At 45.8% G+C, this 26,202-nt stretch overlaps 2 protein-coding genes across 5 annotated transcripts in view; both read right to left on the bottom strand.

Moving 5' to 3' along the window:
• The window catches only part of LOC308437046 (small ribosomal subunit protein uS5-like), a gene marked incomplete at both ends in the record, with an annotated part of 62,752 nt that overhangs the window by 4,466 nt on the left and 32,084 nt on the right, over positions 1 to 26,202 (bottom strand). The gene's annotated exons all lie outside the window — the stretch shown is intronic.
• LOC308437017 (E3 ubiquitin-protein ligase TRIM39) lies at positions 884 to 16,928 on the bottom strand. 4 transcript variants are annotated; one of them, XM_080938057.1, is made up of 11 exons: positions 16,876 to 16,928; positions 14,135 to 14,592; positions 12,869 to 12,964; positions 8,704 to 8,934; positions 7,107 to 7,129; positions 6,485 to 6,600; positions 5,750 to 5,934; positions 2,694 to 2,794; positions 2,537 to 2,619; positions 1,158 to 1,283; positions 884 to 1,011 (listed from the first exon to the last, which is right to left on the bottom strand). In XM_080938057.1, the coding sequence occupies exons 2-11, from the start codon at positions 14,585 to 14,587 to the stop codon at positions 926 to 928; spliced, it is 1,500 nt and encodes a 499-aa protein (XP_080794183.1). In that variant the 5' UTR covers positions 14,588 to 14,592; positions 16,876 to 16,928; the 3' UTR covers positions 884 to 925. The 4 variants fall into 4 exon arrangements, with proteins under 4 accessions (XP_080794183.1, XP_080794182.1, XP_080794180.1 ...); XM_080938054.1 differs by lacking the exons at positions 884 to 1,011; positions 1,158 to 1,283; positions 2,537 to 2,619; positions 2,694 to 2,794 and having other exon boundaries at positions 4,087 to 5,958; XM_080938055.1 differs by lacking the exons at positions 884 to 1,011; positions 1,158 to 1,283; positions 2,537 to 2,619; positions 2,694 to 2,794 and having other exon boundaries at positions 5,799 to 5,934; positions 6,481 to 6,600.

Raw genomic sequence — 26,202 nt, 5'->3', positions numbered from 1 at the left:
CCAGAGTGAGTGCTGGAATTAAAGGTGGGTGCCACCACATCCAGCTTAGTACTTTTAATGCAGATAATTTACTGATTTGTGGAGTTAGTGGAAAGGCTGAGTTCTGGACATAGGTTAAACGACAGTGCTGTAGATAGCCACATCCACATGGAATCTGGCCTTGGAAATGCATCTTGCTTTGGCCAATGGAACACTAAGCCTTCTGGGAACACTTAGGGAACTGATACCCTCCAAATCCCTGAAGTAGAATCATTGTTGCTTAAGGCATACTATGAAGAGACTCTTATGCATTATTAGGTTAAGTGCAACACAGGGCTAAAGGGGACGAAATTTTACTCCCAGAATACTGAATTTTGTTTCTATATTTTTGGGGGTAACGTTATAATCTACATGCAGCAAAGGAGTTAGTTTACAAATTTTGTCCTGAGTAGATAGATTCTCTAAAGATAACAGAGAAGACGTGTGAGTTTACCTAAGGAGCATATTAAGGAGCCTGCCAGTGCTTAATTTTTGTTTCAGGCCTGAACCATTTACCTTATGATGCTATAGAAGACAATTTCCAGATAAGGAAAAGGCCACGTCTGAGTAGGCCCAGATATAAAGTGTCTCTCCTTCCCAATAGTCAGGACCACCTCAATATGGAGGCAATGTGCTTGTAAGAAATGATGACCCTTGATTTCCAAGCAAGGCATTGTACTGAGGATGCAGGGGTGAAGGGGGCCCTAGAGCCTTAAGACAGGAGCTGTTTAATGGGTCCAAATGGTATATGGAAACCGGGGATTGCCTATGTGTTGGAATACAAAGATGTAAGGAGAGATTATGGTGACCAAAACAAAACCACAGAGAAAGATATAACCAGTTGAGATACCACAGAACACAAGTCAAAACAACCCAAAACTTTATTTATCTGGAAAAGGGAGTGAGTTCATTCAGTGGTGTTTAAAGCCTGAGTCTGCACATTCTCCTTAGAGAGATCTGGTATGTTTGGCAGGGGTTCTGATGATTTGAAATCTAGATAGTGGAAAAGAATCAGAGAAAAATCAGCTTCCTGAGATTGTGGTACCCCTTAATCAGGCTCACCTTCCTTCCGTTTCAGGTCTACATTCTCCACTGTCTATCTCTTGGGGGCTCCTCCATCTTTCCGTACCACCACTTACCTGCCTGATTTTCCAGCTGGGCTTCAGGCCTGTCACCCCAGAGCAGATGCTTGGGGTCATTGAGGAACCGCTGGCTTCGCTGGCATGTCAAACAGGTCTGTACTGTCCAGCGCTGCCCCTTTCGGCCTGAGGCATAAATGGGAAAGGGGAAGAGAGTGCCCAGGCTTCTGAGGAAAAGGTTTTGTTTTTTTTGTATGCAGTTTTTCTTCCACCATCAACAAAAATTCCATCCCATTTATGCTTGGAATGCAGATTTGATGATGTGGGAGGCCTGCATACACACCAATATCTCGGAACTCTTCTAAGTCTAGCTTCCCATCTGGTCTCACCTCTTTCCATCTTGCTCACCTCCAGCCTATCAAGCATTCATTTTCTTATAGCAGAGATTCTTTTTATTCATATTGTCTACATGCATACGTATTAGTGTTATGAGTGCGGACGTGTGTGCACAGGAGCATTCATCTAGGTATATATGCGGGGGACAAAAATCTAGAGGACAAAAATCTAGTTTTGGTGTCCTTCTTGATCACATTCCACCATGTCTTTTTGAACAGAGTCTCTCAGTGAACCTGAACTAGATTTTTCCAGCTAGACTGCCTAGCCAGAGAGGCCCCCAGGATCTTGCCACACCTGCTCCCCAAGGCTGGTGCTACAGCCTGCTTGCACACAGGTGCTGGAGATCTGAAGTCAGGCCCTAACATACTTCAGCTTACCAGGCACCTTACCCACTGCACCATCTCCCAAGACCCTAACACACATTCTCTGTGTGGGAATCCCAGTTTCTAGACTGTCTGCCTCTTGTTTATCACGACATACCTTCCTCCCTACCAATCAAAGCATTTAAAAATACTGCTCCAGTAGCTGGATGTGTTGGCTCATGCTTGTAATCCTAGCTAGGGATGTGGGGCAGGGGACTGCAGGGAATTGGAGGCCAGCCTGGTGTCTAAAAAAACAAAACAAAAACAACCCTCCCCCCCCCAAAAAAAACAAAACCAGAAACAAAGAGAAGGTATGTGCTTTTTGTTTGAGATGTGGTTTCTTCATGCAGCCCTGCATGTTGATCTGGATTATACAGATCAGGATGAACTCATGAAATCCACCTGCTTCTTCTATCTCCAAGTGCTAGGATAAAAGGCATGAACCTCCACAACCTACACAGCCAGCAAGTAGTACACAGCCAGCAAGTAGTACTTAACGCACCCTAAGAATTAAACAACAAAATTCCTTTTAAAATAAAAACTATGTTGTGTCATATAGTCCAAGATGGTTTTAGGGACAAGTCAGCTGCGGAAAGCCTTCACCTCCAGGAGGAGCTGCTGGGCCCTGCCCGGTCTTCCAGTGACCCCCCACAGCATCGTGTCCCTGGGGGTAGCACTCACGTCTCTGGCGCTGCGTGCAGGTGAGGCCCGGGATGAGAAGAGAAGAGCAGCTGCGACAGAGCGTCCTCTTCACAGAGGGGTCCCTGGGAGAGGAGAGGAAGTCGGTGCCTGCCCACCAGCCCACGCCTCCGGTCCCGCCCGATGTCCTGTGCCTTACTGCCTCAGGACCAGCCGCTTCGCGATGGTCTTCTCTGTGTGGCAGTAAAACCTAGCCAGCTCCTGGTTCTCGGGGTTCTGAGAGAGGACGCAGTGTGCAGCCTGGAGACAAGGACAGCTATCGGGGTCACACGGCCACAGCACAAGACTGCCACCCACCTTGAGCGCTGTCTCACCTGGTACAGGAAGCTGAGTCTCTGGAAGGCCTCCCGGTCCTTCACTGAGCCCGCCATGAGGGTCGGCCTCTTATTGCGGATGTCCCGCCTCAGACGTGCGCAAGGTCTGATGGGAACTGTAGTGCGGGACAGGAGAGCCACAGCACCGCCACTGCCTATGTCAGAGTTCAGACAACCCCACTGGTGCTGGGTGCTGTGTGTGCATCCTTTCCTGGCAGGTGGCCCTAGTTTGGTATTCTTCATGTATGTACTAGGTAGGGCCCAGCACAGCTAGTGGAGCAGGTAAAGGATTTAAAAATAGTGAAATGTAACAGAAGTCCGGTCTTTTACCGTATGGTGGTTGGGAAGAGGACTGTTTGTGGTGAACACTGGGCTAGACTTTCTTACTCTCCTAAAGCCACAGGCAGGTGCTTGGGACATCTATGGACTGATATAACGTTAAAAACAAAAACAATGCCCAGAATAATTGGTGTTATATTCTATCTCATCACTGGAGAGGTTGAGGTAGGACTACTATAATACGGCTATGAATGATGGGATATATCGCCAGATCCTATCTCAAAAATAAAATGCATTGGTGTCTGTGGGCCTGAAAGTGAGAAAGATCAGATCACAAGGGAGAAGTTAAGTTAACAGGACAAAGCATCTCTGAGCAAAGAACACAAGCTTTCTCCCACTTCCAATTGAAGGCACTTACTCTTCCAAGGGCTGGTTACATGGAAACACACACACACACACACACACACACACACACACACACACACACACACACATACACCAAAAAAGCCAGACAGCAGCCTGACTATCTATCAGTAACTACTTCACCCTCCTTCCTCTGACCTTTTCTCATTTATTCAGGCTGGCTTGGACTTTGCCTCTGATTCCCAGTTACTGGACAAGATCATCCAAAGTCAGAAGCAGAGGGATCCAAGCTGAATCCCAAGTTGAAGACATCAGTACAGGTTATGAGTGGAGATCTCATGTCAGGACCCCTGCCAGATGTGTGGGGAACCAGGCTTCCAGGTCAGAGTAAGCTGAAACTACCCTGGGTGTTTTGTATGAGCCTTCAGAGTCAAATGAGGGGGGTGTGTTACAATGTGGATTCCTAAACCCACCCAAACCTCCATTAAGGACAGAGGTTGAGACCTAAGAACACAGCCACCCAGTGAGTCTCACATAGGGCCACTGCCAAATCACCACACAACTCACGAGGCCACATAGTGGATCCTTTGTTCCATATTTTCACCAACCAAGTCATCTTGCCACAAAGAACCACAGTCAAGGCACAAAGGTAAGAGGAGAGTGGACAACGTCCGGCTGAGGTGGTAGGAGGGACTGAATGCCCTCCATGCAGTTTCTTGTCTCAATCTTGTGTGAAGATTACCCAGGCAGCAGATAATCCAAGCTGTTTGGTTTGGCATGCATCACATTACCTTTTGTGACAAGATATGTACCCTATGGGTTGTTTATTTTGGCCTAAAATTAAAATAATTTACATTCTCTAAGAAAGGGAATGTCACGGGTGAAGGATGGAAACTTAGCTGTCTGTCTGGCCCTTTGCTACACAACCACCCTCTTCTACCCTGTTCTCATGGGACGAGAAAGACTCCATTACCTCCCCTTCTTTCCTTAAATATTTGAACCAGGGGACAAGATGGACAATTTGAGAATAACTACTTAGTAACATTCTTTAAGGCCAGGGCTTTGGCTACACCTTTCTCCTCCAACGTCTGACTCCTCTCCAAGTTGCCTTGGGAAACAATGGAAGGGAAGATGTATGTCTTGCAGGATTACTTCCATCTCACCTTTAGAAGGGAACAAGAAGTGCCCACTCTTTAGAGACAGCCAACTGCAGGAACCAGGGATAACCCAAGCCTTTGGGACATGGATTCTCCTTTCTTCCCACCCTTTCCTTCTCCCCAAATCTGAACCTCTGGCTAATCCTATGGGTAATGATAGCACTACCCTAAGAAGAAAAGAGACCAAAGAAATTCCCTTTCCCTTCATTCACTTCTAAAACCACCTCTTCAGCCTCTCCCTGATCCTTCTCCTAACTTTAATCTCTGCCCCCAGAAAAGCTCCTCAACCCCAACTGCCACTTCTCTTCCAACACAGAGGCATACAGATGGACCCCTATGCGCTCCCACAAGGAACAAGGCTATTCTGAGTCATAGAAACCTTTTAAAGGTTTCTGTTCCCTGCATTTTGAGCAAGTTAAGACCCTTTCCTATAGACTTTGTTTCTGGAAAAGCCTTTTCTTTCTCAACCTGTCCTTGTGCACTAGGAAGCCTGCTGGACCCTGGGCGTCCTCTCTCACTACAGCAAGGAGGGAGACTCATCTGTGCTTGGTCATGCAGCCCAGTCCTATCCTTACTCCTTCACACAAACCATCCCAGAGATGAGGTGGTTTCTCAAGATGGCTCAAGACTGGAACCACGCAGACACAAGATACTCAGCAGGCCAGTTAGGAAGGCCCACCTCTCCTGACCCTGCCTCACCCCAGTTAAACTGCATCTTGTCATTCCCAGTCTGTTGGTGGCCTGATGGTAAGTGGTGCAGCATTCTTTCGACCAGCCCGGATCCCTGGGTAGAAGAGGGGCCAAAGTTTTTCAGTAAAAGTATCAGTGAAGGTGTAGATATGTGAACGGTCTGTGACGTTGTAAAAAGACAGCGTGCCAGCCTCATAGTCTAGGAATATGCCTACCCGCTTAGGTTTCACCTTGATGTGCAAAGGGGTAAAAGGCGTTGTGGTGGCTGCATACTTGTCCCCATTCCACAGCCGAACACGCCAGTAGCCAGTTTCAGGGAGTGGAGTCAGTTCGCCCTTTCTGCTCACAGAGTCCCGGCATACTCCTACGGCCCAGTGGGTCTTGTCACCCACCTCCACCTCCCAGTAGTGTCGACCTGAGGTGAAGCCTTCAGTAGCTAAGACACAAGGGTAGAAAGTGAAACGCTGCGGTGTGTCAGGGAGGTCTCGGAGTCTTGTCTCCACAAACTTGACACTTTTCCGATCCTCTGACAGGACGAGGTTAGGATGAGCTGTCTCAGGGTCCAGGGTCACATCCGCTGGCGGAAGAAGCCAGAGTGGAGCTAGATGAGGATGGGAATAGCTAAACATCCCTGCCTCACTTTCCCATCCTCCCTGTACAAAGCCTGGCTCCTGCAAGGTCCCCAGAACACTGTGGGTTGGTTAACCTCAGATCATGCTTGCTTTTGCTGTATGCAATTGAAAGGCACTGTCTGAGGGCGAGCCAGAGAGAAGGAGCCATATCAAGTGGGTGGTAGGGGCAGGGGAGAGGATGAACAGGAACTTGCATCCTGAAGCAGTCCTGCTTTGTGACTGCTTTTCCCTGCATAAATATTAAAGATGTCCCCTTTCACTTTCCTGGCTAAGATGGTAAATGCTGTGCTTACTCCACCTGACGAGTTACCACATTTGGGTCCCTATGTAGAGCTGATGACGCATAAGGCTTCTTCTCTGAACTCAAGGTGAGACCAAAAGCTGGTGATGGGGCAGGTGGAGTGGGCCTCAGAAAAGTGAAACTCACTGGAAGGAACTGAACCTTCCACTCCTCCGCATGCCCTCTGCCAGTATATCCTTTTGGGAACAACTCACCAATTAGCTGTTTAAGAATTTTCCTTAGGGCAAAGTACTGCCGGGGGAAATTGCTGAAGTTCTTTTCCAGCTCTATAGATACTGAAGTCACCTCCATGGTCTTCACCTTCTCACATCTAGGAAGGATGGGAGATAGAGAAAGTCAGAACAGAGACAGGGGAGCTGTAGCCCTCTGAATATGTAAGTGGTGCCATCTTTACTGGAAAGCAGACCAGACCTCTCCCACTCTCCTGCCTTGTAGACAGCGGCTTCCTTTATTATACCCAGAGCTATGTGGTCCCCTGACTCATCTGTATCTTAAGAGTGAGCCTCACATTTCATGCAGATGGACAGCCATCCTCCACGACTTGTACTCCTGTGCTCCCAACCTCTTCTGCCATCTTCTTTGAACAGCTACAGGCACACAGCTGTGTACTCCAAGTACACAGAACTATAGCTACCTACAGGCACAGAGCAGCTCGGTTCTCACAGCTTTGGCTAAGCATAGCCTGTGGAGATTTATCACTCCCAAAGGCTCATTCATCTCTGTATCTGTGTGTCTTCCCCTTTCTTACTTCCTCCAAGTCATTACTAAACCCAGTTTCTAAGGCAAGACCTAACCCAGAGAGGCATAGTCACTTACTTTTCTAGGGTACTTTTCACATCCTAGAGGAAAAGAGAAAAAGAAAGTAAGATTGGTCCTAGATTTCATGGACATGATTCTCTACAGTTCTAGATCTGCACACTAGGCACCAGGCAAGCCGAGGGCCCCACTTGGAGGGACCCAGTGTGTCGTCTCGTGGAATGCTCTAACTGGCGGCCATAACAAAGCACGGCAATAGCATTTTCTGTGCATTTGACTTTGTTCCTCAGACACTGCAGGCTCCTTGCAAGGACAGAGGTGTGTCTGATCTTTGTCCTCCAAATCCAACCACACACCTCTGCATCATGAGGAGCAGTACAGACAATTCCAGCCTGGTGACACAGAACATTTCCCACTGTGGCCTGGATTTTGTTGTCTAGAACACTGGTTAATAAACACTAATTTATATCAGTCCTGATTTGAGACTCCTTGGGATCCAGATGACAAACACAATAAATCTCACCCTGCAGAATTTCCAGTTTAATGCGATTAGCAGCAAAGCATACACAAGTCAAGACACAGGGATAGATACTAAGCAACATATAATGTACATGTAAATGTACAGTGATAACGTCACTGACTCAAATGGCAGTAATATTTTCTGAGATAAGACTATTTAAGTGTTTAGCGGTAGCAATGGACTATTTTACAACGTAAACATACTACGAGTATCCTTTTCATTACGCTTTTACCCAACCCCCCTTTGGGCACGAGGTACATTAAGTTCTAGGACTGGAAAGTAATGGTAACTGCATTTACAAAATTCTGAGTGCATAGTTTATCTCCAAGTAGAACAGACTTTTATCTTCTGAAACAAATTATCTTTTTTGGGTGCAAATTATATACATTGTAAAAAAAAAAAGACTTATGTGTCTGAGTGTCTTGCTTGCATGTGTATGTTGTATGTATGAGTACCATGTGCAAGCAATGTCTGAAGAGGCCAGAAGAGGGTATTAGAACCCCTGAAGCTGTAGTTATAGAGGTTTGTAAGCTGCCATATGGGTGATGAGAAGAACTAAACCTGGTCTTCATTAGAAGCAAGTACTCTTGACCACTGAGCCATCTCTCTAGCTTCAAGCACATAATTTCTGAAAAGACAGAAGGATATTAAGGATGTAAAAAAAACTGGGCCTGGTATGATAGTGCATGCCTTTAATCCCAGCACTCAGAAGACAGAAGCAGGTGTATCTCTGTGAGTTTGAGGCAAGCCTGGTCTACAGAATAAGTTAAGGACAGACAGCTAGGGCTGTTATATAGAACAGTCCTGTCTAGAAAAAACAAACAAACAACCCCACCCCCCAAAAAACAAAACCAACCAACCAAACAAACAAACAAAAAAAACCAAAAAGGAAAAAACAAACCCAAAGCACCCCCCCTCCAATAACAGAAAACTACCTAACAACCAAAACTTAAAAAAAAAAAAAAACCCAAACAAATAGAAAGGCTAGTAGAGATCTGAGCTGCCCCTTAGCACATCCCTGGAAGAAAACCCTGAATTACAGAGGTAGAGAAAGGGTACATAGCACACTGACAGCAGGGCCTGCACAAAGCTAGACTGCATCTGACCTGAGGAACTATACAGGAGCAAAGGCCGAACCTTAAGCATCTCGAAGCCTGACTGTAAGCACTTGCCCTCCACCTCAGCAGCTAAGTGAGCAAGGTCCCGGCGCCTGTCCCCAAGGTGAGCAGCATTTTCTCGAAGTCTCTGTAGAATGTCCTGCTCTTCCTCCTCCAGCCGTGAGAGCAGAGTCTGCTGTTCTTCGTCCAGTCGCCTGTGCAGCTCCTCAAACTCCTTCAGGATCTGCTGCCGGCGCCTCTCCACCAGTCTCTGAGAACAAGGGAGATGCCATCAGGACCAGAAGGCATGAGGGAGTCTCTCCCAGATCCACTAGGCAAGGACAGACTTCTGTCACTGGGAAGACTATTCCTGTAAGGGATACTGCTACCTGCATGCTCCCAACAGACAGCCCACAGTGCAAATCAGTGGGAAGATTTAAAACAATCAGTACTTGGGTTTTGTGTGTGTGTGCGTGTGTTTTAAGCCCACATTAACCCTTTATATTTTAATAAAACACATTCAAGATTTAAGAACTCAATGATGTATTGATATCTAGTTATGCATATCAGAGATATTCTGATGTAGACAGACACTAGGAAGCCAAAGATGCCCATCATTTATAATTGTGAGACATTAGCCTGATGAAAACAAGAGAACACATAAGAAGTGATCAGAACCAGCAACAGTTTAATGAGTTGATGCAAAGCATATATTTTGACTTTAGGGCTGAACTTGTATTGGTTGCTGTGTGTGTGTGTATTTTTTTTTTTAAACCATGTTAAACAGCTGAAGTCACTTCTGATATGACTGAGAATCCCTGGAAGGAATCTCTCTGCTGTGTGTGTAGAGAGTTTGGACTGCTGCAGACCTAGAGCCTGATTACATTTTATCTTGGGCTACCTTTAATCTCCTAAACAGTCCTTTCCTTGACTACCTTTGTGCTGGACCTAACATTCTGTAATTAACAGATCAAAAGATAAATGTATCAATAAATTCCCAGTTTTCAGCAACCAGAAGACCAAGTGTCATCAGACAGCTTGAGGCCTGTGACTGATTACTTTGTTGTAACTACCTATTTACTGTTTCTACCAATGCATTTCAAAGATGCCTTGCTTTCTGCTTTTCTTTGTTCTGTTACTATGACAACTTCATGAAACTGTTTCCAAGTTGAAACATGGGATCTGGGGTAACCTAAATCTGTGTTTCAAGGTGTGGTCTCTCATTTCTAGCTCTAGAATAAATTCTTATTTATACGAGAGTTGTTTTTATGTTGACAGAGAATTCCTCACCCCAGATCAGATTCCAGACACTTTTTAGTAAATTAGTTGTATAAAATCTGAAACATGCTTTTGCTAACATTACATACTTTTACTTCTAACAAACATCCTTGAAGTCTGAGAGTCTAGGCCTCAAGCAGTAGCCTTATCACGTTGAGGGTTATCAGCAAGTCCTCCCCTAGGCCTTTCTACAAGCGACCTTCCCCAGTGTAGGAGTCTCAAAAGTCCTTTGACTGAAAGGGAAACATCAACTCAGAAGAGAAGCAGGGTTGACTGAAAGGTGTAGACAGGGACAGAGAGGCGGGGCTCAGGCTCAAGGACAGTGGCAGACACACAAAAGCCTGTGGGCCTCACAACTCAGCAGTTGTGGATCTGAAGCTATGGCAAGCATGGCAGACTAGCTTTCATTACAGGGTCATTAGACACTGTCTCAGGTAGGCAATGGCAGGATTCATTCTTACTTTTGTCCTAAACAGATTCAACACGAGTGGTGTTATGAGCACTCCTGATAAATTATATTCATTAGGAGTAAGTTTTAGGGGCCAGAGATGACTCAGTGGTTAAAAATGCTGGCTTCCTAGGCTGGGTGTGGTGGTCCGTGCCTTTAAACCCTGGAGGCAGAGGCAGGCCTATGAGTTCAAGGCCAGTTTGGTCTACAAAGTGAGTAAAGATAGCTAGAGCTCTGTAACACACAGAAACCCTGTCTGCCACTGAAAAACTAAAGAATGCTTGCTTCCCTTCAAGAAGACCTGAGCTTGGTTTCCAACACTCACACTTCATAACTGCCTGCATCTCTATTTCCAGGGGACCAGATTTGTCGACTTCTGGTCTCTGAGAGAATGTATACATGGGTGTTGCCTCTCAGACTTCACCTTGTCACCAAGGGCACGACTGCTTGTGCTGAACTCACACTATCGCAGGAGCCGGTACTTGGTGCATTCATAGTGTCATGGAAGCCATCCTGCCAGGGCTTTTAGGGAAGTCAGGATCAAATAGTCACATATTGGATTAGTAATCAAAATCACTCTTAGCTAGGAGTGGTGTGCATACCTTTAATCTTAGTATTTAGGAGGCAGAGACAGACAGATATCTACAAGTCCCAGGCCAGCCAGACACACATAAACTCTATCACAAAAAAAAAAAAATAAATAAATAAAAATTACTCGGATGTTACTGGATATGACAATCGCTTTAAAATTATATAGATGAACTTTTACTTTAAAAATTTTAATTTCAGCACAGCTAATCCCCCCCCCCTTACAGGTGTGCACCATCATGCCTATTCACAAACTTGCATTTTTGTCCGTTGTGTTGGGAAACTGATGCCATACTCTGTCTCTATACACTTGAAACTTTTCTTATTTTTGAGACAGGGTCTTATTGGCCTTGGCTGTCCTCACTTGCAATCCTCCTGTCTTAGTCTCCTGATTACTAGGATTAGATGTATGTATACCAAGCCTTGCTCCTACAAACTGTTTAAGAAGGGGTTAATAGTCCAGTCTTTGAGGTTGAGATGAGAGGAAAGCAAGGGAGTAAAAAGGGGAGGAAGATGAATTCAAACAGTCATAAAAGAAATGTATTAAAGATCACTGAATAAAAATAAAAAATTGAAAGCAACTGTACTTTGGTTAAAATATTATTATGGTGTAAACAAGAAATACCCTCCATAGGTTCATGCATTTGAACACTTGGTCCACAGTTGGTAGCGCTTGGGACCTTTGCAATGGTTACAAAACCTTTTGGAGGTGGAGCTTTGCTGGGGGAAGTATGTCACTGGGGTGGGGTGCAGGCTTTGAGGGTTTATAGCCTTACCCTACTTCCTGTTTGCTCTATTTCCTGTGTAGGATGAAAATCTGATCTGCTAGCTTCCTGTCCCTGCAGCTATACCCTGCCTTCCCTGACATTACAGACTCTTACCTCTCAAAGAAAACCTTTCTCCCTTAAACTCACTTTTTTTTTGTCACGGCATTTTATCAGCAACTGCACAGGTGGAAGCTGAGGAGGGGACAGACATTTTGGCTATGCTATGAATCAACATTACATTAGCTTACTTAATTATAAGGATGTAGTTCTAAGCCAAGTATTATGGTGTACGATTTTAGTCCCAGCACCTGGGAGGCAGAGGCAGGTGGATCTTTATGAGTTTGGAGTCAACTTGGTCTACATAGTGAGTTCCGGGCCAGTGAAGATATATTCTGAGACTCCACCTCAAACAAATGAAAAGAATGTGGTTCTCTGGGGCTGAGAAATTTAAAAGCACTAGGAGTTTGTTCTTCTAGAGGATCTGAGTTTGAATTCCAGCATCCACATGGCACTTGCAACCACTGGTAACTACGGGAAAATATCCATACACAAAAAAATTGAAAAAGAATAATTAAAAACAAATCAACAAATGTTATTGAACCGTTCTGGATGCGCTTGCACAGATCCTCCCTATCTCCCCTGTGAACTTTTCATTCTTTTCCTAAGAACTATCACTGCATTCTTAGGAGATCCTCTTTTCTTGCTTGGGAGTGGGAGAAGAGTGGGCAAGGACTCTCTGGACTAAGCAGAAATAAAATGTTTTGTCTGCTTATTTTAAAAGTACTTCTTATTGTATATATAATGTGTGCATATCCACGATGAGTCGGTGAGCATGTAGGCCACAGTGCAAGTCAGATGTCACCTCTGGATTCATTCTTCTCTTCCTACCTTCCTGTGGGCTTCAGGTCTTGATGCTTGCACAGCAAGCACCTCTATCCACTGAGCCATCTCCCCAGCTCCCTTTCTTCATTTCTAACATCCTCAGAACTTAACTCACGATAAGGAACAAACCTACAGTGTTCAATGAGAAGTCTGATGAAATACCACCGAGAGAACAGCAGTTCTCCCGCTAGCTGGCAGATGGACTAAAGGGTTGTTGAACAGTGAAGCAATCAGTGCTTTACCTTGAGCTCCCCAGGTTTCTTTTCTTCAGAGGCTTTGCAGCAGGTGATCTCCTGCAGCTTCTGTTCCAGGGGATCCAGGCACTTCTGAAGTTTCTCCTGAGGGTTAGGAGAAAGCAGGAGAGGTGGCATTTGGAGTTAGTTGGTACATCCATTACTCAAGAGGCTAACCTACTTATTCCTTTTGCTGTTGATAAAGATTCTTTTAGTCATGTGAATGTGTAAATGTCTGCTTGAGTGTATGTGCATATGTGTGTGCCAGTGCCCAGGGAAGCCAGAAGAATGCATCAGATCCCATGAAACAAGTTAAAGGCTATGGAACAGCCATTTAGAAACCAAACTCAGGTGATCTGCTGGGTTGGTCCACTCTTACCTGCTAAGCTGTCTCTATAGCCCTGATTCTTCTTCCTTGAAGAACTGAGGTCAAACCCGGGTCCTCCAGCATGCTAGGCAGTGCTCTCTACCTGAGGTGCATTCTTTACACCTCAGTCATTTAATTTCCTCCCTCTCATCACTTCTTGATCCAACTCCCTTGTCTAGAGCTGGAGATGTCACGTCTGTGGCTCACCTGACGTTCCTCCCCTGATCTAGTGGTCTGGCTGTCATTGACTGTCTGTTCCCACTCTATTTTCTTATGGACAACTGCCTATCACATTTGAAATTACCTGGGTTTTTGTTTTGTTCTGGGGGTACTAGGGATCCACCAAAGGTGTATATGATAAGAACAGTCTCTAGTGCCAGGCTATACCCTGCTCCTGTCAGAAGCTACCTTTTGCACCTTTATTTATTTATTATTGTTATTTTAGGATCAGCAGCAGTCCAGGCTGGCTTCAAACAAGTTGTCATGGGTGACCTTTAACTCCTGACCCTTCTGCTTCCACCTTCTGAGTGCTGGGATTACAAGTGTGCTGTGTCACCACGCCTGCCTTGATGTCCCTTTAACATGTGCTTTCATTCAAATCTAACCACTTAGAGACAGGTAAAAAGGCATGCATGAAGAAATCAAAATCTTTTTTCAAGTGGTTCTACTCATTTCTTTAAAATCTGGTATATTCCAAGACCGGAAGTCTCAATATTATTGCAGTAAGTTACAGAAAACTTGGGGTATTCCTCACTGTTCTTGTGGAGGACAACTGACCAGATGCACTGAATACCTATGCATATAGTTCTGAGGAGATTATAGAGGAATAATGGTAGCCTTACTCAGAGAATGTATTCTGAGCTGCTTCCCCTCACTCCCACACTGCCACCATGGGCCTGGCTGCCTACCTTGTATTCCTGTGTAGCATCATCCATCGGCACAACGGTATGCGCCCGGTGAGTATGGGAAATTGCACATATCAAACAGACAGCTTCCTGGTCTTCATAGCAGAAAAGGCTAAGGGGTTCATGATGCTGGGAGCAGAGGCTTTCGTCTCTGATCTTCCGCTTAACTGTCTGGAGCTGCTTGGCAATTTCTACCATACAGCCTAGCTGTCGATTAGGCCGGAGACTCCGGTATCGGGATGTCTTCCGACAGACCGGGCAAGGGAAGTCCCTCTCTAGGTCCTCCCACCAGCGGGTAATACACGCTTTGCAGAAGTTGTGCCCACATTCAATGATAACTGGCTCCTTCAGATACTCCAGGCACACAGAACAGCTTGCTTCCACCTGCAGGTTTTCCAGAGCAGCGGCTGTGGAGGCTGCAGAGGCTCCAGCCTCTAACAGACTTGTCTCTGCCATTATAACTTGGAGGCAGGGAGAGAGAGAAGAGAAGTGTTAGTTGGAGGGTTACTTTGTTTCCTCATACTAGCTCCCAGTAAGCCAAACTTCTAGATGTAGCTATTTTCCCCTTTCCACCTTTTCACCTGTTGGTCTGTTCACCGTGTCCGACTTCTCTCAGTGGCTGTATGCTTTGTTTTTTTTTTTTTTTTTTTTTTTTTGAGTTAGCAAGTATCAGGTATCAGCAGTGCCCAGAATCTCTTTAATTTAAATCTCTGCTTTCTTATTACCAACAATGAAAAAGAGCCTGATGTGGTGACTCAAACCCATATCTCCAGCATTTCTGAAGTCAAGGCAGGGAGATTGTCATCTGCTGAAAGCCAACCAGGGCTACACAGTGAGTTCTAGGTTAGCTTGATCAGAGGTCCAGGGGGAGGGAACCATGGGAAATGAGATATAAGCCAAAGTACTAAGATTTTAGCTGGGCATGGCGGCTCACTGTGGGGCAGGAGGATCAAGACAAGGATGAGGCTAGCCTGGGCTGTAGAGTAAGATCTTGTTAAACAAATACAATATTTTTCAATAAAAAAAAGGGCTATCATCCCTAGAGCTCATTACTATTTTTAAATAACTTCACACATGAACACAGCGTCAACATCAAAGAACTCAAAACAACTTTTATAGTCCAACATCATAGAAGCTTTATTGTAGAGTCTAACCTCAACTGTCTGCTCCTCTTTTTCAACTACTCTGAATGAGTTACACCACAGTAATACACCTTTTCAGGGAAACCTGAGATAGTTCTTCCTTTCCCCCAACTAGCACAAAGGAAGAACGTCCTCTTCTTGGAGAAGATGTTACTGTCACTCACCTCATTTCTATCTGTGTGCAACTGGGATGGCTGCAAAGCAACAAACACCAGCTCTAAGAGTGGAAGTCAACAGCTTGTTGGAGAGCTGGCAAGTCTACTCTAAACATTCAGCGGTGACTTCAGTCTTTCAAAGTCACTACTGATAACTAATTCCTTGGGTATTCAGTGGAGTGATTAGGGAGGAAATTAGCCAGGTGTGGTTAATACCAGGTGGCACATGTTTATTATCCCAGTGCGGGGAGGGGAAGGCAGGAACCTCATGAGCTCAAGGCCATCCTTAATTATACAGCAAGTTTGAGGCCAGCCTAAATGAAATATAACCACTTGGTCTCACAATAAATAAGTGAATGGGAAGAGACAATCAAAGTTCTCTTAGATACATATCTGGTCCACACTCCATTAAAATATCAATACATAATTTATCTGGTCCCATAATCCCTACTTCCGTTCTGCCACAAAAGGGGCCCCTCCAAAAGGAGGGGAATCTGGTAGGTCTCCCCTTTGATGGAAAAGTGGCCATGGTATGAACTGGGTCAACAATGATTATTTCTGTATACAGGTGGTACAAATGGAAGCGTTTTAAGTAGGAGTTGGTAACTTATCTCCTTTTAATGGAGAAAAGAAATGATCCAGATAAGTTCAGTTGGATGATTTCTTCTCTGCCCATTAGAATCCAGTTTTGACTAGTGACTCTCAACCTCCTCCCCAATCTTACAGATATTACGTGGCATCCTCACCTAAAACTGAATCATATTCACACTTAAAGAGACCGGTATCTAATTAGCAAATAGATGGTATGAGAGAGAACTGGACTCAAGGTTAGTGAAGAACAGAGGATTTGGAGCTGGGGGTGATGTGGTAATGTAGAAGGCAGCCATAATATGGCCTTTTGCTCCTCTGGCTTGGTCCTTCCTCTCCATTACTCTAGCTCAGTGGAAGTAATAACGTCAGAAACGTCCACGTTTTGCCTTTTATCACTGTTGGGTGCCACCTCAGGAGCCTCTCTCAAGCAACTGGCCACAACTCTGTCCCACCCGGTCTCCATCTTCTTCTGCCATATCGGGAGCGTGAGGACCAGAGTGAGGGGGCATACGTCGTGGTTGGCAGGGAGGAACGAATGCGTGTCTAAGTGGGGGAGAGGTGTGACGTGAAGGTGGGATGCCCGCTGCCATGTCACAGCCCAGACCCGCGGTGACTGCGTCAGTTTCACCCGGGGAGACCAAAGGCAGCGGGACAGGGGTACGGCGGGGTAGCCAAGCAACGCCGGACGCGCTGACGTCGCCGGGGCGGCAAACGTCCTCCGGGCCCGAGGCGGGCGGAGGCAGCTGTGGTTGCGCGCCGGGCGGCTGACGCGCTCGCCGGGCGTAGGGCCGTGGCGTGAGGAGCCGGCCGTCTGGAGCCGGCACCGGCACCCTTGTGGCGGCGGCGCAGCACCTACCTTCCCGGCTCCGGGTCCCGGAGTGCCGGGCGCGGAGCCGCCGGAGCACTGCCTCCCTCCTTCCTCCTCCCCTCACCCCCGCCCCGCGGCGCGACACACAATACTCGCCGGAAGCGGAAGCCGCGCTGCGGCTATGGAAGACACCGGCGCCGCGCCGAGCTGCCGTGTCCCGGCCTAGCCGGGCTTGCGGTGGGCGGCGGCGGAAAGCCGGAGGCGAGGGCCTGTGCGGCGAGTCCCGGGCGAGCGGGAACCCGCCGCGCCTGGCGGCTGAGGTGCTGGCGCCCGGGTGACCGGAGCGGTCCCGGGGAGACGGACGGCCGCGCATGCGCGCGGCGACACGCCGAAACCCATGGCCAGCAGCGCGCCGCGACGGGCAGAGCTACCGTGTCAGCGAGCCCACGGAGGCTCTAGCTGGTCCCCGGTGGGGCTGGGAGCCGCAGAGGCCTGGGCGGCTACGGGCTGTGGGCTTTGGGCCCCACTTTTCCCGGTCTCTGGGACAATTCTGGGGGAGGGTGGCTGTCTGAGGCGGTGGTGGATTACGTGGCTGACCTGAGAGGCTGTGTTGGCACGTCACTTCCGACTGGATAGGTTTAGCATTTTAACCGGCAAGCAGTAGTAGGTAAGTTATCTTGGCTGGAAACCGAGGTGCGCCCCATCCTCTCCTCTGGTTGGTTGATGTATTAGTCAGGGTTCTCTTAGAGTCACAGAACCCATGGGATGTTTCCCCTTTATATATGATTAATTGTGATGACTTACAGGTTGCAGTCTTGACTTAACCCTGGGCAGCTGTGGATGGGAAGTCCCCAGAATCTAGGAGTTGCTCGGTCCAGCGAGGCTAGTTGTTTCATCTGGTCTTCTGTAGAAGTAGTTTCCAACAGATGTGCTGGCAAGGAAGTGCAAGCAGAAGAGAATCTTCTAATGTCCTTATGCAGATTTATAGCAAAAGGTGTGGCCCAGATTTAGGTGTGTACCACCGTGCCTGGATCTGGAGTTTACTTTGTCCTAGGATGACCTTGAACTCAGAGATCTCCTTGCTTTAGTCTCCGGGGATTTAAAGGCATGCACTGCTTGCCTGGTCCAAAATTTTTAATGTCAATATCCAGATCAGCCTCAAAATCTGGATAATAGGCATGCCCTCCAGTTCTGGATTGTAGTTCCTTCCAAATAGAGTCAAGTTGACAACCAGGAATAGCTACCACAGCTGACATTCATGAAATGCATTTCCAGACTGGAGCTGTAGTGTGGAAAACCGGTCTGGTTCAGTGCTTTGTGGCTTACACATCTGTCCTCTGGTATCTAGGATGCTGGGCCAACCAAATCCAGTGCTCAGTAGACGCTGGATAGGAACCAAAGCCTTTTTCTCTTGGAAGACCTTAGCTTGTTTCCCCAGGAGAGCAGATGGAGCTTGTGGATGGACTCCAGGCTTGCACTATGGCCTCCTTGTTGTGCTTTTTAAAAAGATAAGGAGAGAAGGAATATGTTTGGTGGATGTGTAGTCAGGTGTGGGGGGAGGGGTGGCTCCTCGGCATCATGCTGGGAAATCCCTTTCTCCCCAGGGACCAGAGTATTCAGGGCTTGGGGAGGGGAGTTGAGAGGGTCTAGAGACAAAGAGAGTTGAGTAGAAACTTGTTGAGGCCGGCAGTGAGCACATTGGGGGGGGGGGGAGGACAGATCTAGAGCAGGAAGGCAAGAGAGTGCGGAGGGTTCAAGCAGCCCCTGTTATAGTGAGTCAGGTGCACCTGGCTATTGCCCGGTAACCATGGGGCAGAGCCTAGACAAAATGCTCACAACGTCTTGTTTTTGGAAGTGTCATAAATCTGCGCTGATGAAGATTTCTGTGGAAGGGAGTGAGCTGATATGGAGGGAATGTCTGATGGTACACATGTAGTGGACTCAGGAGGAGTTAATGCTGGGATGCAGAGTCATACTTCAGTTGCAGAGGTAGCTTGTCCCTCTGTTGTGAGACAGACCTTTTGTAGGGTCTGATGTGGTGAAGCGTGGGTTTCGCTGGGGTTTGATGTGGTGAAGTGTGAGTTTTCCTGGGGTTATCTAGAGGAATATGGGTGAGAAGTTACTTACAGGAGCAGAAATGGCTCAAAGACACTGTGTCATCAGAGTTCATCCCAGCGCCGTTGGAAACCTTGGAGCGCACTGCACTGATCCACAGGTTGGGTGTTTTTCCCTTAAGTGTTCGAGTCTTCCAGGCAGCTTGTTCTTACTTCTTCCTGTCAGCATCTGCTTCTGCTGGGCTTGTCCGAGAGTCTGAGAGGGGCTTTCAGCAGTGTCTACTGTTTAAAGTACCCTTGGAGGAAGAGATTGTGGATTTCCTGAAGCTGTCAAGAATTGTTTAAACTTTGTGTCTTAAGTGCTTCCCTAAAGTACTTCCCTTCTCCCTAGAACTTCCTGTTGGTTCCATCTCTGCAAACCTCTTGTCTTGGGAAGTTTTCAGGATGCATGGCTTTAATCTCTGAGGAAGCCATTAAACACTCCTGCTTCTGCAGCAGTTGGCACGTGTCATATTAGTGTGTGTTTGAATGTGTGCCCTCCGGAGGAGGTGGCTCCTTTGGTTTTAGTTTTTCACAAACAGGGAGCAGTTTTCGCTTCTTTGAGGTATCATTTTGTGTAGTAGTCTAGGCTGAACTTGAGCTCACTAGGAACTTCGGTCCTCTGCTTTACCTCAGAGTGCTAGAATTACAGGTGTTGGCTACTACAACTAAGATGCATGTCTAACCCCTCATACTGAAGAATCTAAAATCCACTTTAATGTCAGAAAACAGGCAGTATCTGAGTTTAAGATTTAGGACCACAAATGTCATACAACAAATTGACTTCAAAAAAATTGTCTAGTGTTTTTTGTTTTGTTGATTTTGCTCTGCTTTCATGGTAGCCAATTATTTTTTTAAATTTTTAAAAATATGTATTTACTTTATGTATATTTGTATACTAGCTATCTTTAGAAACAACAGAAGAGGGTGTCAGATCCCATCACAGATGGTTGTGAGCCACCATGTGGTTGCTGGAAATTGAACTAACTCAGGACCTCTGGAAGAGCAGTCAGTGTTCTTAACCACTGACAGCCAATGATTTTCTTTTTATTGGATATATTTTATCTACATTTCAAACCCTTTCCCGGTTTCCCCTCCATAAACCCCCTATCTCACCCCCACTTCCCCTGCTTCTATGTGGGTGCTTTGCCACTGACCAACCAACCCCCTCCTGCCTCCCCGCCCTGACATTCTCCTACACTGGGGCATTGAGCATTGGCAGGACCAAGGGCTTCTCCTCTTATTGATGCCCAACAATGCCATCCTCTGCTATATATGCAGCTGGAGCTGTATATATGGGTCAGTTTATGTGTACTCTTTGGATAGTGGTTTAGTTCCTGGGAGCTCTGGTTGGTTGGTATTGTTGTTGTTACAGGGTTGCAAACCCCTTCAGCTCCTTCAATCCTTTCTCTTACTCCTCCACTGGGGACCCCATTTTCAGTTCAATGGTTGGCTGTGAGCGTCTGCCTCTGTATTTGTCATAATCTGGCAGAGCCTCTTAGGAGACAGCTTTATCAGGCTCCCAGCCAATGATTTTAAGAGTAAATTTGATAATTATTAAATTTTCTTCTATTTCATTTTATCATATTTGCCCATTAGTGGTTATAAACTGCAGCAGTTGTTATAGTTAATAAACACCTCATTTCTAACATAAGGTTGCTTGAAACTCGTCTTTTGCTACTGTCTGTTAAAGATCTCCCATTGTGTATCTTCTGCTGAGGACTTGTCCCCGCCCCTTTCTTGTGTCTTGAGCATTTTTCTGGTCATCTGCCCAGTTCCTATTTTTCTTTTGAGTGCCCTCGGAAGTGTATAGAGGAAAAGGTTTGACTTAACATTGTGTCTGGGGCTCCCAGAGTTCTGTACTTACTGTAGCAGTTCATAAATAACTATTACTCCTGACTTACTCAGTGTAGTGCTCTGTTCTCTGCTACACCTTGGGCCCTTCCATGATGCTCACATCCAGTCTCTGGAAAGCTGAGTCTCCTTGGGCAGCTCTCTGAAAGGTTAGGGTTCGGGTCATCTCAGTTATTCCGTTTTTCTTGACATCAGGATAGCAATAGTGTTTTGTCAAGCTCTGTGCATTGCCAGGGAAATTCCAAAATAAAAAATTACAGTGTGTCTGTCATACTGTATGGAGTTGTTTTTCAGTGAAGGGCTTCATTTCATAGAAATGTTTTCCCCCTGAGTTTGAATGTGTGTCTTTACATCTGAAACTTGGTGGCAATGTGGACATCTTAAAGTGCTGCCAGCCTTGACTGATTAGGTTTTGTAGGAAGCCGTTGGCGCCAATAGATGGCGCCAGCTTCCTGCCCATTATTCAGCCTACAAAAACCTTTCCCCTCGTGTTGCTTGGCAACCACATAAGTCACAGCCCAATCTCGTGATTGGGCTGTGATTGAGCTACTGGAGGATGCACCAATCAGGTAGCAACACAAGTCTCTTAGGCATTTATAAGCAGTGCATTTCTCTCCCATGGGGGAGATAGTGGAGAGATGGCAGAGAGACCCCACGTGGAGGGATCGCGGGGAGATCGCACGTGAGAGATCGCCTATACAGAAGATCCCGGTAGGGAGTCCCCTGCTCAGAGAGAAGTTTCCTACTCAGGAAGTCCCCTGCTCAGAGTGCTGTACAATAAAGGTTGTCCGCAGAAGAATCTTGTTGTTGCACGCCTGTTCCTACCGGCGGGAAGTGGGGCGCGCGACAAGGTTTCACTTTCATGAGCTGGACATTGGCTTTCTTTCAAGATTTCTTGTAAGGTTTATGCCTTTTAAAATTGTTCTGTTCCTTGATCTTTGTCTAAACAAGCTTTTACTTCTGCGAAGAACCATGTTGGAGTTTGAACTAGACATCCTCCAACTGAAGGGGTTTCTGAAATGCTTTTTCAGCTTTTCCTAAACCTTGGGCAGGGGTGTGCCTAATGGTAATGTAAACCATTGTAATGATTTCCTCATAGTTAATGTTGCTTTCAAGCCCTCAAATTGGTGAGCCAGGTCACCTTGCCACGCTGGTGTCTTCTCCAACCACCGCAGTTTCTCGAGGTTGAATCTCTAATTGCTGAGAGGTTGTAAGACTTAGTTTCTGGTATATCATTCTAGGGTGCAAAGCTCTTTGATTTTATAAGTATATGGCAGGGTGTGTTTCAACTCCTCTGCAGAGAAGAGGAGAAGCAAGGTGAGATCTGTAGCAGGAGTCAGTGAAATGGCTGTGGGGAGAAAGCAGCGATGGGATGTATTTGGTTAGTGTCCAAACAGACATCAGTCCTAGGTTTTCAGCATTGATCCCTTGATGTTCTTCATGGTAATCTCAGTGGTCTTTGGACACATATTAATTCATCCTTGACAACTTTCTCTATTTTGGCCAAGAAAGTACTTCAAGGTGTGTGCATTGTGTACGGTGCTACCCTGTCCTGTTTACCAATGGCTTGCTTCTCCTATCCTAATTGACCACCCACGTGTCAGTTTTTCCAGCACTTAATCCATCTGAAAGAAATATATCTAATGTATAAACATGACCACATAATTGCTGTGTAGCAGCGGTCTTTAGTGATAGATTGTATTATCCAAACATGTCCAAATGCAGGCTTTCTCATCATTCTGGCCAATAAGCTGTCACTTCCTGCCATGGTGATGAATAAAAGTGTAACTTTAGATTTTTCTCATTATTTTTGATTGTTGGTCTCACTGGATCCCCCTGCCCCCTTCCCAATATGTCTGAGTACCAGGATGCTTGTGAGCTGTTAAAAGAACACAGGTCTCTCTCCAAATCTAGTCCTAGCTGTTAGGCACTTGAATTCCACAGTGCCTGTTGAAGTCTTTAAAGGAGGCACTTTTGGGCCCTGGAAGTCCCCCTCTATGTCCTTGTTGCTGTAGGAATCATCAGGAGACCAGCAGGATCCAGACCAATTTTCTCACAAACATGGGCTCTTCACTTGACACCTGACTTTAAGCAGGTTGCGGTGACATCCTGGTGATGGCACTGGAATGAGGCAGTCTGCTCTGGTGTGGGCTCTGATCCCACTGCTGGCACCAGAGCACAGAGCTCTGTCCTTGTTCTCTGTATCTTCTGTAGCCATTACTTCCTTGGTGCCCTTATCACTTCTCAGGTCTAATACCATTCATATGTGTCCCACCCAGATCCATTTCTCCAGCACTGACATTTTTCCTAAGTGTCCCTCTGCCAGCCTCCCACTTAAGCAAAATATTAGTGGACATTTCAGGTCAGTATGTCCTACGTTGTCTGCCACATCATTTCCTCACGTATGCCATTGGCAGTCTTCCTGTCTTGCTGGTGGCATCCCTGTTATTTTCCTGTACAGTTCTTCCTCATGCTTTGGTATAGCTCACTGGGAAGAGCTCTAGGTCCATCTGCAGACCAGGTCCACAGTGGATCTCCACTGTTATTGCTGGGAGGAGGGACTGACATTTCTGTCCTAGTGGACTTTCCTGCAGTCTCAATTCTCTTAGGATGTATCCAGAACAATCATTTAAAAAGTAAAGTTGTTTGGGCTGGAGAGATGGCCCAGAGGTTGAACACACTGAGCTTCCAGAGGTCCTGAGTTCATTTACCAGCAACCATATGGTGGTTCACAACCATCTGTAATGAGATCTTGGTGCTCTCTTCTGGTGTGCAGTCAGAACACTACATGATAAATACATCTTTTTTTAAAAAGAGCTAATAAAATTTAATGTTTGAAAAAAAAGTTGTTTTGTTTTGCTCAAAACTCCCTCCCTCAAATAAAGAAGTATTCCAGTAACTCGTCCTCTGATGTCAATAACTACCTCCTAGGCATAATTCGTAATCTGATGAGTTATATTCCTTACCTATTTCTTCCTGTTACAGCATATACACTTCACAGGTTGAACATGTTGCTAAAATTTCTAATTACCCAAGGATTTAGTGAGTTGTAATATTTCTAGTAGGATTGCTTTGATGTTGATTGTTGCTGGTCAGGGTGTGGCTGCTTCAAGTTGGGGTATCTCTGGCCTTTGAAACTGGGTCTCATTTTGTAGCCCAGGCTAGCCTCAAGCTCAGGATTTTCCTCTTAGATTTCCCAAGAGCTGTTCTACTGTCACAAGCTAGGTGATTAAAAGGAGACAAGACAGAATAATGTTGCTACGGCAACTGTCATCAGTTCACAAAAGTTTTCTTAGCAAATGGTAGTGTGTATCTGTAATCCCAGCAATCAAGGTGCTGAAGCAGGAGGATTGCTGTGAAGCCAGCTTGGGCTACTAGCAAGGTTCTTTTATCCCCACCCAACCCCCCAACCTCCATGGTGTATAATGGCGTCTAATGTCCTTTTACCCACAGCATAAAACTTTAAGACTTAAGGTTAGTCCTCTGACAAGCATGCTGCTGTCTTATCAGCTGCTGTCTCTAGAAGTCTAAAACTTGGTTTACTTTGAACAGTGTCTACACTAGTGGTTCTTAACTGGTGGGGCACAGTCTCTTGGGGGGGGCAAGTGACCCCTTTATAGTGGTTGCACAGTAGAATTCCATATCTTGCAATACAATATTTATATTACAGTTGGTAACTACTAAAATTATAATTGTGAAGAAGCAATGAAATAATTTTATGGTTGGGGTCACTATGACATGAAGAACTGTATTTTAAAAAGTCACAACTATTAGGAAGGTTGAGAACCAGTGGTCTATAGCATATTCCACGATTTTTATCTTAAGAAACTTTTTGAACTCTAAAGATTTGTAAGTCTTTTTCTGTTTTAGTAGAAGAACCTTTTATTCCCATTGAATCATATGAAATAAACAGCCTGCCTTACACAAATTTGTAGGTGAAACATTTTAATGCTGTTATCAGATAATTGTGGATACTCATCTTTGATGCCACAGTAAAAAATATATTAATATTTGTTTAGACAGGGTTCATGAATCCTACCTTCAAGTGAGGAGAAATTATTTTTCTGGCTGTGTGGCCAACTTTGTGTGCGAATCTGTATAATTATTCAAATAAAGTTATTGTCAATATTGTCTTAGGGTTTTACTGCAGTGAAGAGACGCCATGATCATAGCAACTCTTACAAAGGAAAATATTTAACTGGGACTGGCTTACAGTTTTGGAGGTTTAGTTTCATTGTCATCATGATGGAAAGCATGGAGGCATCCAGGCAGATAGGGTGCTGGAGATGGAGCTAAGAGTTCTATATCCTGCTGGGCAGGCAACAGGAAGTGAGTATCACACTAGACCTAGCTTGAGCATCTAAGATGTCAAAGCCCAGCCCCTTAGTGAAAACACTTCCTCCAACAAGGCCACACCTACTTCAACACCTCCTAATAGTGCTACTATGAGTATGGGCTAGTATGTGCTAGTATGGGCCAAGCATTCAAACACAAGTCTATGGGAGTCGTTCCTACTCAAACCACCACAGTACACATACATGCATATATGTGAAAAATTACAATTTTTCACTCTACAGTAAGACAAAGCTGAGACACCAATCCTGAGGAGTGGTTCTAGAGAGACAGCAGCACTTGAGATTTACATTATACTAAAGTAAGAGCCATCTTCCATATCTTCTATCAGGCTTTGTTCCAAGGAAGAGAATTCTAACATATTCACATTCAAAAATATATTCAATATATAACATTGATAACATATTACATATATTATAATCTGGAAGTAGGCCCCAGTAGCAGTATTCAGAATGTTTTTCTTAGGCGCACAAGACCCTGAATTTGAACCCAAACATGCAGGCTGGGAGAGAATTGCCATCACCATTCCTCCTTGGGTATGTATGGACACTGCTCCAGTACCAACATACCAGGGAAGGTGTGCTCCATTGCTGCAATAGTGGTTTATTGTGGTGCAACCAACTACGTTCGAATTTGACGTAAGGTCTGCTCTACAGTGGAAAACTCACATCAGGCACTGTGAGCCAGTAAGCCAGTGGAAAAGTCTGACTGTCATAGGTCCCAGTAGAGAGGCCAGTGCTGCTGCTGTTTTGCTAAATGGACATGGTACGCCTGTAAAACTGCCTTATAGATGTTTGTGTCCGTGCTCAGATTCCTGCTGCTGTCAGCCTCCCCCAGTCCTGGAGGGACTGTTTCTCTTCGCAGTAGTGGAGTACTCCAGAGACTCTTAAGTGGTTAGGATCTGGAGAACAATTACTAACATTGTGGCATCACAGTGCTTAGCCATAAGCAGAGCAGGGAAGTTGCACATCTGTCACTCACACCCAAGGCAGCATCACACAAGATGCATAAAGAGAATGAAATCCAGATGGAGTAGAGTTTTGTATGGAACATTTCCTTCTGGAGAGGCCTCTGG

The sequence above is a fragment of the Micromys minutus genome (genome assembly GCF_963924665.1).
Source record: "Micromys minutus genome assembly, chromosome: 25".
NCBI lineage: Eukaryota > Metazoa > Chordata > Mammalia > Rodentia > Muridae > Micromys > Micromys minutus.
This window is presented reverse-complemented; position numbering and strand designations above follow the sequence as displayed.